At 41.0% G+C, this 16,815-nt stretch overlaps 1 protein-coding gene across 1 annotated transcript in view; it reads left to right on the top strand.

Annotated features, from left to right (window-relative positions):
- Positions 1 to 16,815, top strand: part of greb1l (GREB1 like retinoic acid receptor coactivator) — a 135,827-nt gene that overhangs the window by 102,685 nt on the left and 16,327 nt on the right. The window contains exons 24-27 of the mRNA XM_060824035.1: positions 3,516 to 3,524; positions 4,481 to 4,611; positions 8,004 to 8,165; positions 15,463 to 15,667. Coding sequence (XP_060680018.1) covers positions 3,516 to 3,524; positions 4,481 to 4,611; positions 8,004 to 8,165; positions 15,463 to 15,667 — 507 coding nt within the window. The remainder of the gene's footprint in view (positions 1 to 3,515; positions 3,525 to 4,480; positions 4,612 to 8,003; positions 8,166 to 15,462; positions 15,668 to 16,815) is intronic.

Raw genomic sequence — 16,815 nt, forward strand, 5'->3', positions numbered from 1 at the left:
TTTAGTAGTTTTCTTCTGTACCCTCTTCAAAGCTTGCATATCCTTTCCAGAGAGTAGTGTCCAGAATTGGGATTCGATGTGTTATTTTTTTGTGCAATATACCTTTCAAGGATATGGTCATCATGTCGTCGTATCATGCAGTGTGACCTAATGGTACAACGCTTTCAATCTCCATCTTACTGAGCTCTGTCCTCTTGTAATATGACAGGCCAAGGGAAGAGTTCAACAGTATGTGTGGATTACTTAGCATGAGCCCAAACACACAAGAACCTGTGATTACTATGTACACATGCAAATACCAGGTGCTGTAATAAAAAATAATTAAATTCTTCATTATTATGTGACCTATGTTTCACTCATACTTCAAGGCAGCTAACATAAATTTTACAGAATGATATTGACAAATTATCAGTATATCATGCCACACCATGATGTGATGTGATATACTGAAGATTTGCGGCTATCTGTTGGAAGAACGGTTTGCTGGTTGTGCAATATTCAGTATCGTTCTTGACATCTCAAACATTAAAGCAATCTGTTCATAAGCAGTAAGACCTGGACAGTATCTGAGCTGGTAAATAGCAATACGTGCCACCCAAGTGCAAAGCAGCGACTATCTCAAACAAGAGAAAATCTATCCATCACCACCTGAGCTACAATCATCGAATCCTCCACTGTCAACATCCTGGGTTTATCATTGACCAAAAACTAATCTGAACCAGCCATGCAAATACTGTCACTACAAGAATAAATCAGTTGCTAGGAATTTTACAGCAAGCAACTTAGTACTAGTCTTCCCAGTTCCTGTGCACTATCAACAAGGCGCAAGTCAGAAGTGTTATGGAATACTCTCTACTGGATTCAGTTCCAACAAGTCAAGAGGTTTGGCATCGTCCAAGTCAAAGCAGACTGCTTGAATTAATGCCTTCAACATTCAGTTTTTTCATTACCAGTACACAGTGGTAGCAGTGTGTACCATCTACAAGAGGTGCTGAGGTAGCTCATCAAGGTTGTTCAGCACCTTCCAAACATGCAGTTTCTTTCATCTAGATAGAAGTGCTGCAGATGTACGGCAACACCACCGCATTTCATTTGCCCTCTCTCATTCCACTCACTTATCCCTGTCAGTTGCCATCTTCCTCATTGTTTACTCCATTTCCAAATTTCCTGTCATGTGAATATCTTGAAATTTTACTACATTAATTGCTGAGTTTTTACCTTGATTTCATGTATAATATGTATACATTGCTTCAGCTGGTAGATTCTGTTTGGGTTTTATGTGGTTCAGTCACACAACTGCTGACTTGCACCAGGATGATAAATGCAAAGAACTCTGGATCTGGAAATCTGAAACAAAAACAGGAAATGCTGGAGGAACTCAGCAGGTCGAGAGCATCTGTTGAGAGATATTCTGATGAAGAGTTACTGGATTTGAAACATTAACTCTGTTTTTCTCTCTACTGATGCTGGCAGACCTGCAGAGTCTCTCCAGCATACTTTGTTTTACTTCCATAGAGTCATAGAGATGTACAGCACAGAAACAGACCTTTCAGTCCAACTCGTCCATGCTGACCAGATATCCCAACCGAATCTAATCCCACCTGCCAGCACCCGGCCCAAATCCCTCCAAACTCCTCCTATTGATGTACTCAACCAGATGTCTTTTAAATGTTGCAATTGTAACAGCCTCCACCACTTCCTCTGGCAGTTCATTCCAAACATGTACCACCCTCTGCGTGAAAAGGTTGCCCGTTATATATCTCTTTATATCTTTCCCCTCTCACCCTAAACCTATGCCCTCTAATTCTGGACTCCTTCACCCAGGGAAAAGACATTGTCTATTTATCCTATCCATGCCCCTCATGATTTTGTAAACCTCTGTAAGGTCACCCCTCAGCTTCCGACGCTCTAGGGAAAACAACCGTAGCCAATTCAACCTCTTCCTGTAGCTCAAATCCTCCAACCCTGGCAACATCCTTGTAAATCTTTTCTGAACCCTTTCAAGTTTCACAACATCTTTCCAATAGGAAGGAGACCAGAATTGCATGCAATATTCCAACAGTGGCCTAACCAATGTCCTGTACCGCCGCAACATGACTTCCCAACTCCTGTACTCAATACTCTGACCAATAAAAGAAAGCATACCAAATGCCTTCTTTCAATAGGAATTTGCTCTTTATTTTTCTGTCAGCCATTTCCTAGTTGGGCAAACAGCGTAAATAATTGTGAAAGAATGTGCATTTTGGGGGAGTACTTAGCCTGCCAAGAAATTCAGTAATGTATTCTAATTAAGGGCCAGATTTTTGTGAAATGGCAGCGAGTCTGTGGGCCAGTAAAGATACAGGCAAGTTCTGATTTTGAGATTCCTATTGCTTCTCTCAAAGCTCCCAGTTTTTTTTGTTGATTCAGGAGAAGTTGTGCATACCCTGCACTCACAAACTGAGCACCTGCATTATGGGGATTGATGAGGATTTTGCTTCCAGCAGAAAATTTACCTGATGCAGTTATGCTTATGTTATCCCTTGACATATAAGAAACTAGGGGTGGATATTAGAGAATAGACTTTTATTACAGCGATGATTTTGTAGAAATATTTCATTCATAGACACATCTAGTGTTTGGGCTATCATTATGCCTTGATGTTACACAGAGCAGCATTCTCACATTGTGTGTCATGCTTCAAATGAGCCAAATTAAGATGGCGTCTGAAGTCTTCATACCTTCAAGTTATATGTTATGATATAGTTTTCGTATTATGGTTATGTCTTTTAAAGGTATATCCAACTGTGAAATATAATATAGCAGAGGCAGGCATCTTTTCATCTGCTGCAATTTTTTGGAGTTGGGTCCTCCCAAGAACATGTGGTTCTCACGGTCCTTGTGAGGAGTTGGGAACCATAGTTCTGATTTCAAAACCTAATGAAATAGAAGTTAAAAAGGTCTGCCTCTTTATGTTGCACCCAGTCTCATGGCCTGTTATAATAGCCCACTTGCAAAGTCATGGCACTTGCATACTCATTGACTCAGTATGCACCATGTGCAGATCCGTTGAACTGTATAGTAAAAATGGCATATGTGGAATGATTAAAAAATCCATTCGCAATTTTCTTTAAACTGACTGTTGTTGCTATACCTTACAAAAGTGTCAATCAGCCAGGTCATTGGGGTATTGACAAATAAGTTTTATGAGGAACAAATGTTAATCTGACAAGCAAGCAATGTTTTTCTTTCTAACCACCAAAGAGAAAACTTTTAAGAGCGCACCGGCTCTTTTCTAAGTTTGCATCCAAGCTCTCATAAATATATTCACCCTACTGACATAACTTTCCAAGTTCATACCCCCACCTGCCCCCACCTCCAAACAATCACCATCACTGTCACTACACTGGTTGTCATCTCACCCTCTGAAGAGTGCAGATGAACATGATACCACTGCCAAGCCACTTTCATCACCCCATACTCTTCCAATCATACTCCCATCAGGACTTCCACCTGTGGACCTTTACAAGGGATAGAATTGATAAGTCCCAAACGTGTAAACTGCATTGGGCCACCAAATTGATATCCACAGGATTGTGTGGATGAGACCAGCCTGAATTTAGTTCAGTCACAGAGCTTCTCCATTCCACCACAATATTGTTGTACACTGCTAGAGTCACATCTGGTTTCATGTACCAATGGATTCACAGACATGGAATTAGGGGTTTAGATAGGGTGGACACTGAGAACCTTTTTCAGTTATATGGAGTCAGCTGTTACTAGGGGACACAGCTTTAAATTAAGGGGTGGTAGGTATACGACAGATGTTAGGGGTAGATTCTTTACTCAGCGGGTTGCGAGTTCATGGAATGCCCTGCCAGTAGCAGTGGTGAACTCTCCCTCTTTATGGTCATTTAAGCGGGCATTGGATAAGCATATGGAGGTTATTGGGCTAGTGTAGGTTAGGTAGACTTTGGTCGGCGCAACATCGAGGGCCGAAGGGCCTGTACTGTGCTGTATTTTCTATGTTCAATTTCTTTATATTTTACAAATGAATCAATTATTTTGGCATGCAGTTCCTTCAAAGTTTTTTTTACGAATAGCAACATGTCTACTTGTGATAGAACATAGAAGGATACAGCGCAGTACAGGCCCTTCGTGATAAAAATGTATAAATGAAATTTTCTGCGCACTATTTATAACAAATGGACAGAGTATTAGAGTGAAATGCCTAATTGGTATTTTAACAAAGTCTTTAACTCATGCAAAATAATCCATCACCACTTTCATTAAAATAGTCCACAGAGGAATTTTACCTCCTTGGTACCTAATGCTTCATCTCATTTCATTTAAGTTTGGTCAAAATAATGGTGTTATATTTATTCATCACGAGATTTAAATATCTCCATGTTCCTTGCATTCATACGTCTATGAATCAGTTTTATTTTTTGTATTTAAAGCTGATAATGAGATATTCCATATTTTCCAGAAAGTGGTAAAGAACGCAGTCCAACTGAAGGATCAGCAAAACGAGAGACTGTCTCTATCATGCTAACCAAGTATGCTGCATATAACACCTTCCATCATTGTGAGCACTGCCATCATTACACAGACTTCAACCCAACCACGCAGGTCAGAACTGGATTTGGGTATTTAGTTCCTTTAAATCTTGCAATCCAGTTATCTGCAAACTTCATAGACCTTTGATTGTTTCTCCATTGTACCATTTTCCTTGTTTTATTTAATGTAAGCAAAATGAAAACCTAAGTAAAATATTTTCTTCCCTCTTTTAAATCAATGAACACAATACTTGCCTGTCATTAAAATTCACCAGCTGATTGTACAACTTTACCTACATCACTGTGTAACTTTTAGGGAATGTGCAAGAGTTCGTCTAGGTTATATCAACATTCATCTCTCTTCATGGCTGAAGTCCTTAAAATCTTGCCTATCATAAATATTGCATAAATCACGTGATTTTAAAAGTACTATCTTAGCATTAATATAAGATTATTAAGGTATTGTAAAATGTGTATAAGAATTACCATTAATTTGCTGTCCAACACTGCCTCCATTCTCCATTTGACAGCTACCACAGGTTGCTATACAAATTAGAAAATGCAGTTGCTCACCCACCCATCGTTCATTAATTTTTAAAAATTAACCCCATTACTCACAATTTGACAAACCATTTTGGTATCTCAGCATTCCTTTTGAACTTGCTTCTAATTGGATCCCTCTATTAATCTAAAATTTACAACAACAAGGTTGCTCCCATGATTGTACACTTTCCTGTAAAGTATTTTATAGGCAGCCATAACTTTCAGTCTTCTCCTTTCTCACCAACTCGGAAGATTTTCTCTGCAGTCATTTTCAATGCCTTATACTTATGAATGGCTGATTTTTCTTACACAGAAACAGAGAAAATAGGTACAGGAGTAGGCCATTCAGCCCTTCAAGACTGCACCACGATTCAATATGATCATGTTTGATCATGCAATCTCAGTTCCCATTCCAGCCCTGTCCCCAAGTCTGTTGATCCCTATAGCCACAAGGGCCATGTACAGCTCTCTTGAGTATATCTTTTGAACTGGCTCCAACAACTTGTTGTGGGAGATAATTCTACAGATCTACAACTCTTGAGTGAAGAAATTCTTCCTCATCTCAGTTTTGAATGGTTTACACCTTATCCTTAGACTCCAGCCCCTTTTTCTGGACTTCACCAACATTGGGAACGTTCTTCCCGGATCTAGCCCATCCAGTCCCATCAGAATTTTTATGTTTCTATGAGATCTGCCATCCCAGGAATCAGTTAGTGAACCTTTGCTGGACTCCCTCAATAGCAAGAAAGTCCTTCTTCAGACTAGGAGATCAAAACTGCACGCAATACTCAAGATGTGGCCTCATCAAGGCCCAGTATAATTGCAACAAGACATCCTTACTTCGATACACAAATCCCCTTGCTATGAAGGCAAGCATGCCATGAGCTTTCCTCACTGCCTGCTGCACCTGCATGCCAGCCGTCAGTGACTGTTTCACCATGACACCTAGGTCTCGTTGTGCCTTACCTTTTCCTAAACTATTCAGATAATAAACTGCCTTCCTGTTTTTGTGATCAAAGTGGATAACCTCCCAATTATCCACATTATACTGAATTTGCCAAATATTTGCTCACTCAGCCAGTCTGTCCAAGTCACCCTGCAGCCTTTTAGCATCCTCCTCACAGCGCACACTGCCACTCAGCTTAGTGTCACATGCAAATTTGGAGATATGGCATTCAGTGCCTTTGTCCAAATCATGAATGTATATTGCGGACATCTGAGGTTCCAGCACCAAACCCTATGGCACATCACTCACCACGGCTTGCCACTCTGAAAAGAACTCGTTTATTCCAACTCTCTGGCTTCCTGTCTGCCAGCCAGTTCGCTATCCGTGTCAATCCATTACCTCTGATACCATGAGCTTTAATTTTCCTTACTAATCTGTTGTGTAGAATCTTATCAAAAGCCTTTTGAAAGTCCGGATAAAGATTCACCATTTTCTACTCTACTGGCCACATCCTCAAAAAAATCCAGAAGGATTGTGAAGCATGATTTCCCTGAAATGAATCCATGCTGACTAGAACCAATCCTGTTCCTGCTTTCCAAATGCTCAGTTATTACATCCTTGATGATTGACTCCAGCACTTTCCCCAGCACTGATGTTAGGCTAACCGGCCTATAATTCAGTGGTTAGCATTGCTGTTTCACAGCGCCAGGGACCCAGGTTCAATTCCGGCCTCGAGTGACTGTCTGTGTGGAGTTTGCACATTCTCCCCATGTCTGTGTGGATTTGCTCTGGTTTCCTCCCACAATCCAACGATCTGCAGGTTAGGTGAATTGGCCATGCTAAATTGCCCATAGTGTTTAGGGATGTGTAGGTTAGTGCATTAGTCAGGGGTAAATATAGTATAATAGGGTAGGGGAATGGGTTTGGTTGGGTTACTCTTTGGTATGGGCGTTGGGCCGATGAGCCTATTTCCACATTGTAGGGATTCTATAATTTTCTCTCCTTCCTTTTTTTAAAGAGTAAAGTTACATTAGGTACCCTCCAGTCCATTGGAACTTTTCCAGAGTCTACAGAATACTGGAAAATGATCTCCAATGCATCCGCTATTTCTAGGGCCTCATCCTGTACCCTGGGATGCAGAGCATTAGGTCCTGGGGACTTATCGGGTTTAATCCCAACAATTTACCCAGTATCATTGCTTGACTAAAAAGGGTGGCATGGTGGCTCAGTGGTTAGCACTGCTGCCTCACAGCACTAGGGACCCAGGTTCAATTCCAGCCTTGGCCATTGCCAATATGGAGTTTGCACATGCTCCCCATGTCTGCGTGGGTTTTCTCCGTGTGCTCCGGTTTCCTCCCACAATTGGCCATGCTAAATTGCCTGTAGTGTTCAGGGATGTGTAGGTTGGGTACATTAATCAGGGATAAATATAAGGTAGGGGAATGTGCCTGGGTGGGTTACTCTTTGGAGGGCCGGTGTGGACTTATGGGGCTGAAGGGTCTGTTTCCACACTAGGGATTCTGATTCACTTCTTCTTTCATGCTACATTGCTTGATTTTTGTGTTCATTCCTTTTAAACTTGCTAGCAATTCTTTGGAAAGTTTATGCCACAGTGTTAATTTAATAAGTTCATTGAATTATGATGTGCATCCTCTTGCCATCAAACTGCCCCAATTGTTCATCATTTAATATATTGTTTGCTTTTCTACCTATGCCATCTCTGTATGTTTTTGCTTTTTACTTTTAACTGCACATCTTACTTTTGTGTTTTTCAAAATTAGTTTTATCTGTAATGTTCCTTTGTATCATTTTCTATGATTAAGTTGAAGCTCACTTTATATTATTCAGCACAAATGATATAGAGTGTGTTTGTGTACGATTTCACTGAAATCTTATCTCATATTGCCAATTTTATGCACATAAGTACAAAGCTTCATTGGAGGAGAGATTGAATCTATCATTTAATTGTGTTTCAGGTTTCTGATTCTACACTGCATGCATTTACATTTTGTTCCTCCATGTTGGGAGAGGAAGTGCAGCTTCACTTTATTATCCCAAAGTCAAAGGAACAGCATTTTGTCTTCAGCCAACAGGGTAAACACCTGGAAAGTATGCGTCTGCCTCTTGTCACAGATAAGGTCAGCAACTGTAGGAGCCCCTTTGGGCTTAATTTGCTTTTGATATTGAAAAATATTGAAGTGTGTCCACTGTTCCATATGATCTGTTTTAATGTTTAGATTGAAAAATTTAGGTTGGGCAGAACTCCCCATTTTGAATTCTTCATTGGAATTTGTCCAAGATTTAAAGGAAACCGCTCAAAAATAAAATTAAGATGGCATCTTGCCTTATGTTTTTACTTACACTCGTACTTTTTCTCAGTGTTTTAAATAATTAAACTATATTCCCAGACTATGTTTTCTTTGTGAAGATCCGTTGAGTTATGTGAAGTTAGTGCTGAAGCTATAGAATCATTTTTGTCATTCTACTTTGAATTCTGTCCAGTGCTTGCATGTCCTTTTGAAGTTAAGAGGCATGTAAATTTTTAACTGTTCAAATCTAGCTTTATGCATGAAGAAAATGAAAGTCACAATAGTTCATTGGAACTGGAGGCTGTTCTTGTTTTAAAAAAGAGATGACTGGTGGTGAGAATAACCTGAGGGTCACTACAGCTCAGGCAAGGGCAAGGTTGAGAAGGCAGGGCCCTCATGGTTACCCTTAACTGGTATGGGAATTGAACCTACTCTGTTGGTATTACTCTACATCACAAACCAACCATTCAACCAACTGAGCTAACTTTAGCAGGATTATTGTATCAAAATGTAGCTTTTGGCTTGTAATTGCATTACTGACATTTATTAATCAAGCTTTATCTTTTTAAGAATTACTGTTGAATGATTCTGAAGAATGATTTTTATGACTTGAAGCATCTGCTGTTGTTCCAATCGTTCTAAATGGTAAAGAGAATAAGTAATGGCTCTTAGGTAGTCACTGTGGTTTAATAAAAGTTGCGTCTTATCTGTTAATTAAAGAAAAGTTCAGGTAGCAATAGGAGCAGAAATTATTAGTTTTTGGAGGAGGAGGGATTCTCTGGTGCTGCCAATGGAGGAGATTGTGGTCAGGGAGGCTGATGCCATCCAAGTTGTCTGCTTGCCATCCCTTAACCACTGACCTTGTATTACCATACCCATGTATTTCTGTCTGTAATTTAAGTTCTATCTTTTGGGGCAGACGGTTGGCCTGTGTCATATTTGAGGTAAGCCACGATGGTGGAGGCAGAAATAAATTGTGAGCACATATTATAAGGAGCGTTTATTATCTGTTAGCCAGAGACATCAAAAGCATTTCTTGGCATATTCAATGTACATCTTTTATGACCTTGTTGGATTGCAACCAACTCTCTTAGATTTGATGTAAAGTCACACTCAAATTCTTGCATTGTGTGAGCTGGAAGGTGAAAATGAACCTTCGAATTGGACTTTGTAAAAACATGAACATTTGAACTCCCAAAAGGAGGCAACTTTAAATTGAGTGGGAGACAATTTTTTTATTAAATCTTGAACCCAAACTGTCCCATTCAGGCTCAGTGGAGGCAAGTACTTAAATGCGAGAAATGGTATTGTGTGTCAGTATTCTCCTGCATTTAGATTTAACCCTGGCCAATTTACTTTATTGAGCTTGGCAGCTAAGGGAGTTGAAGATTGTCAGATCAAGCAGGTAAGTGCATTTTACAGACGTATTTGTGGTCCTAGTGTAGATTGTGTGTCCCCAGCCAACCAAACTAGTCTGCTTCTTACACCCATCTCTTCCGATCCTAGTGTTCTGATCCCCAATCTCCAACGATTCTATCTCCATTCAAGCTACAAACCCCCCAAAAGCTGATCATTGTGATCTCCCTTTGACCAACCCCCACCCTAAAACCCCCTCTCCAAAAATCCCTCCCTCTCTCCTGTATGCTTCCTGACTGCACCTTCCAACTATTCCACATGTTGATCTCCCCTGTCCGGATTCCCATCCCAGCACAACCTCATCTCCAGTTCCCATGAGAGAAACCTCGAGCACCCCTGACCTCGGTAATTCTTTTGCCTTTTGCTCCTTTTGCTTCTTTGTCTACAAGTTGGTGCAAAGCTTTATCTTGTCAGCAACCTGAAAATTGATACAACAAATGCAAATCAGATCTTGTTGCTAAATTTGGTAGTAACTGAGAGAAACTCTTTCATGTGGGTTTTTTGATTATTACAGAACTCCATTCCTGCCTTCTAGATTTCAGAGCAAAATATGTGCAGAATTAATATGAGAAAAGCTACTATTGCTTATAAGTCACAGAACATACAACAGTACAGCACAGTACAGGCCCTTCGACCCTCAATGTTGTGCCAACCTTTTGTCCTACTCTTAAGGTCAGACTAGCCTACATACTCTTCATTGTAGTATCTTCCACACTGCCTATCCAAGAATCGGTTGAATGTCCATAATGTATCTGATTCTACTATCACTGCTGGCAGTGCATTCCACACACCCACCACTCTCTGTGTAAAGAACCTACCTCTGACATCTTGTCTAAACAATAGACAATAGGTGCAGGAGTAGGCATTCTGCCCTTCGAGCCAGCACCACCATTCATTATGATCATGGCTGATCATCCTCAATCAGTATCCTGTTCCTGCCTTGTCCCCATAACCCTTGATTCCACTATCCTTAAGAGCTCTATCCAATTCTTTCTTGAAAGTATCCAGAGACTTGGCTTCCATAGCCTTCTGGGGCTGAGCATTCCATACACCCACCACTCTCTGGTGAAGACGTTTCTCCTCAACTCTGTTCTAAGTGGCCTACCCCTTATTTTTAAACTGTGTCTTCTGGTTCGGGACTCACCTATCAGCAGAAACATGCTTCCTGCCTCCAGAGTGTCCAATCCTTTAATAATCTTATACGTCTCAATCAGATCCCCTCTCAGCCTTCTAAACTCAAACATATACAAGTCCAGTCGCTCCAATCTTTCAGCGTAAGATAGTCCTGCCATTCCGGGAATTGACCTTGTGAACCTACGCTGCACTCCCTCAATAGCCAGAGTGTCTTTCCTCAAATTTGGAGACTAAAACTGCACACAGTATTCCAGGTGTGGTCTCACCAGGGCCCTGTACAGCTGCAGAAGGACCTCTTTGCTTTTGTAATCAATTCCTCTTGTTATGAAGGCCAGCATGCTATTAGCTTTCTTCACTGCCTGCTGTACCTGCATCGACATTAAACTGCATCTGCCATGCATCCGTCCACTCACCTAGCTTGTCCAAGTCACCCTGTATTCTCCTAACATCCTCCTCACATTTCACCCTGCCACCCAGCTTTGTGTCATCAGCAAATTTGCTAATATTACTTTTAATACCTTCATCTATATCATTAATGTACATTGTAATAAGCTGCGGTCCCAGCACTGATCCCTGCGGCACACCACTGGTCACTGCCTGCCATTCCAAAAGGGAGCCATTTATCACTACTCTTTGTTTCCTGTCAGCCAACCAATTTTCAATCTATGTCAGTATTTTTCCCCTAACACCATGTGCACTAATTTTGCTCACTAACCTCCTATGTGGGACTTTATCAAAGGCTTTCTGAATGTCCAGGTATACTACATCCACTGGATCTCCCTTGTCCATCCTCAAGAAATTCCAGAAGATTAGTCAAGCATGATTTCTCTTTCATAAATCCATGCTGACTCTGACCTATCCTGTTACTGCGATCCAGATGTGTTGTAATTTTGTCATTTATAATTGACTCCAGCATTTTTCCCATCACTGAGGTTAGACTAGCTCGTCTATAATTCTTTGTTTCTCTCTCCCTCCTTTCTTAAAAAGTGGGACAACATTAGCTACCCTCCAATCTACAGGAACTAATCCTGAATCTATTGAACACTGGAAAATGATCACCAATGCATCCATGATTTCTAGAGCCACTTCCTTCAGTACCCTGGGATGCAGACCATCAGGTCCCGGGGATTTATCAGCCTTCAGACCTAACAGTCTCTCTAACACCATTTCCTGCCTAATATAAATTCCCTTCAGTTCAGGTCCTTCAGCCACTATTACATCTGGGAGATTGCTCGTGTCTGCCCCAGTGAAGCCAGATCTAAAGTACCAATTCAACTCTTCTGCCGTTTCTTTGTTCCCTGTAATAAATTCACCCATTTCTGTCTTCAAGGGCCCAATTTTAGTCTTAACCATTTTTTTTTTCTTTTCACATACCTAAAAAAAGCCTTTACTATCTTCCTTTATATTTTTGGCCAGTTTACTTTCGTACCTTATTTTTTCTTTGTGTATTTCCTTTTTAGTTATCCTCTGTTGTTCTTTAAAAGCTTCCCAGTCCTCCGATTTCCAACTCATTTTTGCTGTGTTTTCCTTTTCCCTCTTGTCTTTCTATGGTCTTAACTTCCCTCGTCAGCCACGGCCACCCCTGCCTCCCCTTAGGATCTTTCTTCCCTTTTGGAATGAACTGATCCTACATCTTCTGCATTATACCCAGAAATACCTGCCACTGTTGTTCCACTGCCATCCCTGCTAGGGTATTGCACCATTGAACTTTGGCCAGCTCCTCCCTCATAGCTCCATAGTTTCCCTTATTCAACTGAAATATTGTCACTTCCGATTCTACCCTCTCCCTTTCAAACTGCAGATTAAAGCTTATTGCATTGTGGTCACTACCTCCTAATGGCTCCTTTACTTCGAGGTCTCTGATCAAATCTGGTTCGTTGCACAACACCAGATCCAGAATTGCCTTCTCCCTGGTAGGCTCCAGCACAAGCTGTTCTAAGAATCCATCTTATGGATGGATTCTCAGGAATAAACCTTCCTCCAATTACCTTAAAATTATGCCCCCTCATGATAGCCATTTCAACCCTGGGTGTCTACTCTGTCTATGCCTCTCAACATCTTGTACACTTATATCAAAACACCGCTCATCCTTTTTCGATCCAGTGAGAAAAGCCCTAGGTCCCTCAACCTTTCTTCATTAGACATGCCCTCCAGGCTAGGTAGCATCCTGATAAGTCTCTTCTGCACTCTCTCTAAAGCTTCCACATTCTTCCTAAAATGAGGCAACCAGAATTGAATACAGTATTCCAAGTATGGTCTAACCAGAGCTCTATAGAGCTGCAATATAACCTTGTGGCTTTTAAGCTCAATCTCCCTGCTAATGAAAGCCACCACACCATATGCGTTCTTGACAACCCTATCAACTTGGGTGGCTATTCTGAGGGACCTATGGACATGGACCCCAAGATCCCTTTGTTCCCCAGACTGCCAAGAATCCTGCCTTTAATCCTATATTCTGAATTCATATTCAACCTTCCAAAATGAATCACTTCACACTTCAGAAACATTGACAGTGCTGCATCCTGTCAATGTCCCCTTGCAACTTACAACAGCCCTCCATACTATCTACCACTTCACCAAACTTTGTGTCACTGGCAAATTTACTAACCCACTCTTTCCTCATCCAAGTCATGTATAAAAATAACAAAGAGCAGAGGTCCCAGATCCGATCCCTGCAGAACACCACTGGTCACCAAGCTCCAGGCTGAGTACTTTCCATCTACTACCGCCCTCTGTCTTCTATGGGCCAGCCAATTCTATATCCAGGCAGCCAGGTTTCCCTGTATCCCATACTTCCTTACTTTCTGAATGAGCCTACATGGGGAACCTTATCAAGCATTTTGCTAAAATCCATGTAAACCTCATCTACTGCTCTACCTTCATCAATGTATTTTGTCACCTCCTCAAAGAAATCGAAAAGGTTTGTGTGACATGACCTGCTCCTCTCAAAGCTATGCTGACTACCTCTAATCAAATTTTGGTTTTCCAATCATAAATCTTGTCTCTCAGAATCCTCTCAATTACTTTACCCACCACAGACGTAAGAATAATTGGTCTATAATTCCCAGGATTATCCCTATTCCCTTTCTTGAGCAAGGAAATAACATTTGCCACCCTCCAATTATCTGCACTACTTCAGTGGACAGTGTGGACACAAAGATCATTGCCAAAGGTGCAGTAATCTCTTCCCTTGCTTCTTGTAGTAACCTGGGGTATATCCTGTCTGACACAGGGGATCTATTTATCCTTTTGATTTGCAAAATTTTCAGCACATCCCCCTTCTTAACATCAACCTGTTCTAGCATATCAGTCTTTTCACTGTCCTCAGAAATGTCAAGGTCCCTCTCTGTAGTGAATACTGAAGCAAAGTATTCATTAAGGACCTCCCCTACCTCTTCCAACTTCAGGCGCAAGTTCCCTCCATTATCCCTAATCGGCCCAACCCTCACTCTGGCCATCCTCTTATTCCTCATATAAGTGTAGAATGCCTTATAGTTATCTTTAATCCTACCTGTGAAAGCTTTTTCATGCCCCATTCTAGCTCTCCTAAGTCCATTATTCAGTTCTTTCCTGGCTACCTTGTAACCCTCCAGAGCCCTGTCTGATCCTTGCCTCTTCAACCTTAAGTAAATTTCCTTCTTCCTCTTGACTAGATGTTCCACATCCCTTGTCACCCAAGGGTCTTTCAACATACTATCCCTTCCTTGCCTCAATGGAACAAACCTGTCCAGCATTATCAGCAGATGCTGCCTAAACAACCTCCACGTTTCTGTCATGCATTTCTCTGAGAACATCTGTTTCCAATTTAGGTGCTGCAGTTTCTGCCTAATAGCATTGTAATTCCCCCTCCCTCAATTAAATACTTTCTAATATTGCCTGCTCCTATCCCTTTCCATGAGTATAATAAAGGTCAGGGTGGTGTGATCACTATCACCGAAATGCTGTCCTACCAAGAAATCTGACAGTTGGCCTGATTCGTTGCCAAGCCCCAAATTGAATTTGGCATCTCCTCTAGTCGGCCTATCTACATATTGAGTCAGGAACTCTTCCTAGATACATCTGACAAAACCTGCTCCATCCGAAATATTTGAACTCAGCAGGTTCCAATCAATATTGGGGAAGTTAAAGTCACCCATGACAATAACCCTATTACTTCTGCACCTTTCCAATATCTGCCTCCCAATCTGCTCCTCTGTGTCTCTGCTACTGGGGGGTGTCTGTAGAAAATTCACAATAAAGTGACTGCTCCTTTTCTGTTTCTGACTTCCACCCATACTGACTCTGTAGACAAACCTTCCTCGGCGACCTCCCTTTCTGCGGCTGTGATACTATCCCTGATTAGCAGTGCCACTCCTCCACCTCTTTTACCTCCCCACCCCCATTCCTTTTGAAACATCTAAACCTTGGACCATCCAACAACCATTCCTGCCCCTTAATCACCTTAATAAATATGAGCAACTTGACAATTTCAAATGCATAATGTTGGGACATTTGGTTATCCTAATTATATGAAAAAAGACTCCTATTTGAAAGAAATATTTTTATTTAGCAAAGTTTACTTGATTTGTTTCAGCAGAATCCCAAGTCAGTGAAGAGTCCTATCTTTACACCTACTACTGGGAGACACGAGCATGGCCTGCTGAACCTCTACCATGCCATAGAGGGTGCAAACCACCTTCATGTCCTGGTGGTCAAAGAGTTTGAAATGCCTCTCTATCGAAAATATTGGCCCAATCACATTATGTTGGTACTACCTGGCATGTTCAATGATGCAGGGGTGGGTAAGTAAGTCTGCTTTATTTGTAGGGTTATGCTGTAGTGAGCAGTAAGTGTTTCATATTTTACTGGTAACATGCTGCATAACATGATTTATAAGTGTTTTGAAGTAGATAAGTTTGCAGAGTCCATAAGTCTTTCTCACTGAATAGTTGTGACATTGTATTTTAAAATTGGCATATGGTTCATGTGATTGATTCCGTATGTTTTCATGGCAGTTTATTTATATTGCTCCTGTTTATTTTTAACAATCAAGTTAGACAATTTATGAATGTGTATGTTTGGAATTTTTTTCACTAATGAGATCTTCTCATGAAAACAAAAATAATATAGTTGACACACAGTACAGAAGCATGAAGATATTAGGATGATTTTTGCATTCGGTTTGTAAATCAAAGAATCCCTCATTTGTCTATTCTTTGTTTGCTTCAGGTTGGTCCATTGTCAAGTACGACAGAATTGCAGGGCAGTCATCCTGGACTTGAAACTCTGTTTCTTTCTCTACAGATACTGCCAGACACGCTGAGTTTCTCTAGTACTTCCTGTTTTTAATTATAGTAGAAGGAACACTTCTTTAAAAGCTTTGTCCTTGTGCAAATTATATGAATCTCTTCCACGTTTTTTTTTTATTGGCAATAGCAATCTCTCAATGCCCTTGTCAATTAGACGAGATTTATTGGGTGGAATTTTCTTCTTTGAGATTAAGTGCGGGGTAGTTGTAAATCTGGGAGGAACTTCCACTCTAGACCTGGTTGTGTTTTCCTGAAAGATTACACTTTCTCAGCTCATTACAGACGTATGTTGAGGTTTTTGAGTTCAGCTCCTTTTGAGTTTAACTGTGTTTGTCTGCTCCAGTCGGGTTTGTTAGCATTGGCCAGTGTGGCTGCCTTGCTTGGGTAGGCTTATTGGCCTGGTCAGACATCACCTGTAAAACTGCAAGTATTAAACAGCAACAAGCCAGACTGATTATGTCTGAGAGTTCCCATGAGCTGATTGTCATGGAGAGACTACACTCCTAACATGAAGTGTTTTTATAAAGAACCACCATGGTTTTAAAGGAACCAAATAACTTAAAACTGGTGTTTGGAGGAAGAAATCAACCAGGTACATGCCTCATATATATGTGTAGTTGGGTGTGCGAACACATTGGTTT

The sequence above is a fragment of the Hemiscyllium ocellatum genome, chromosome 4, assembly GCF_020745735.1.
Source record: "Hemiscyllium ocellatum isolate sHemOce1 chromosome 4, sHemOce1.pat.X.cur, whole genome shotgun sequence".
Lineage (NCBI taxonomy): Eukaryota > Metazoa > Chordata > Chondrichthyes > Orectolobiformes > Hemiscylliidae > Hemiscyllium > Hemiscyllium ocellatum.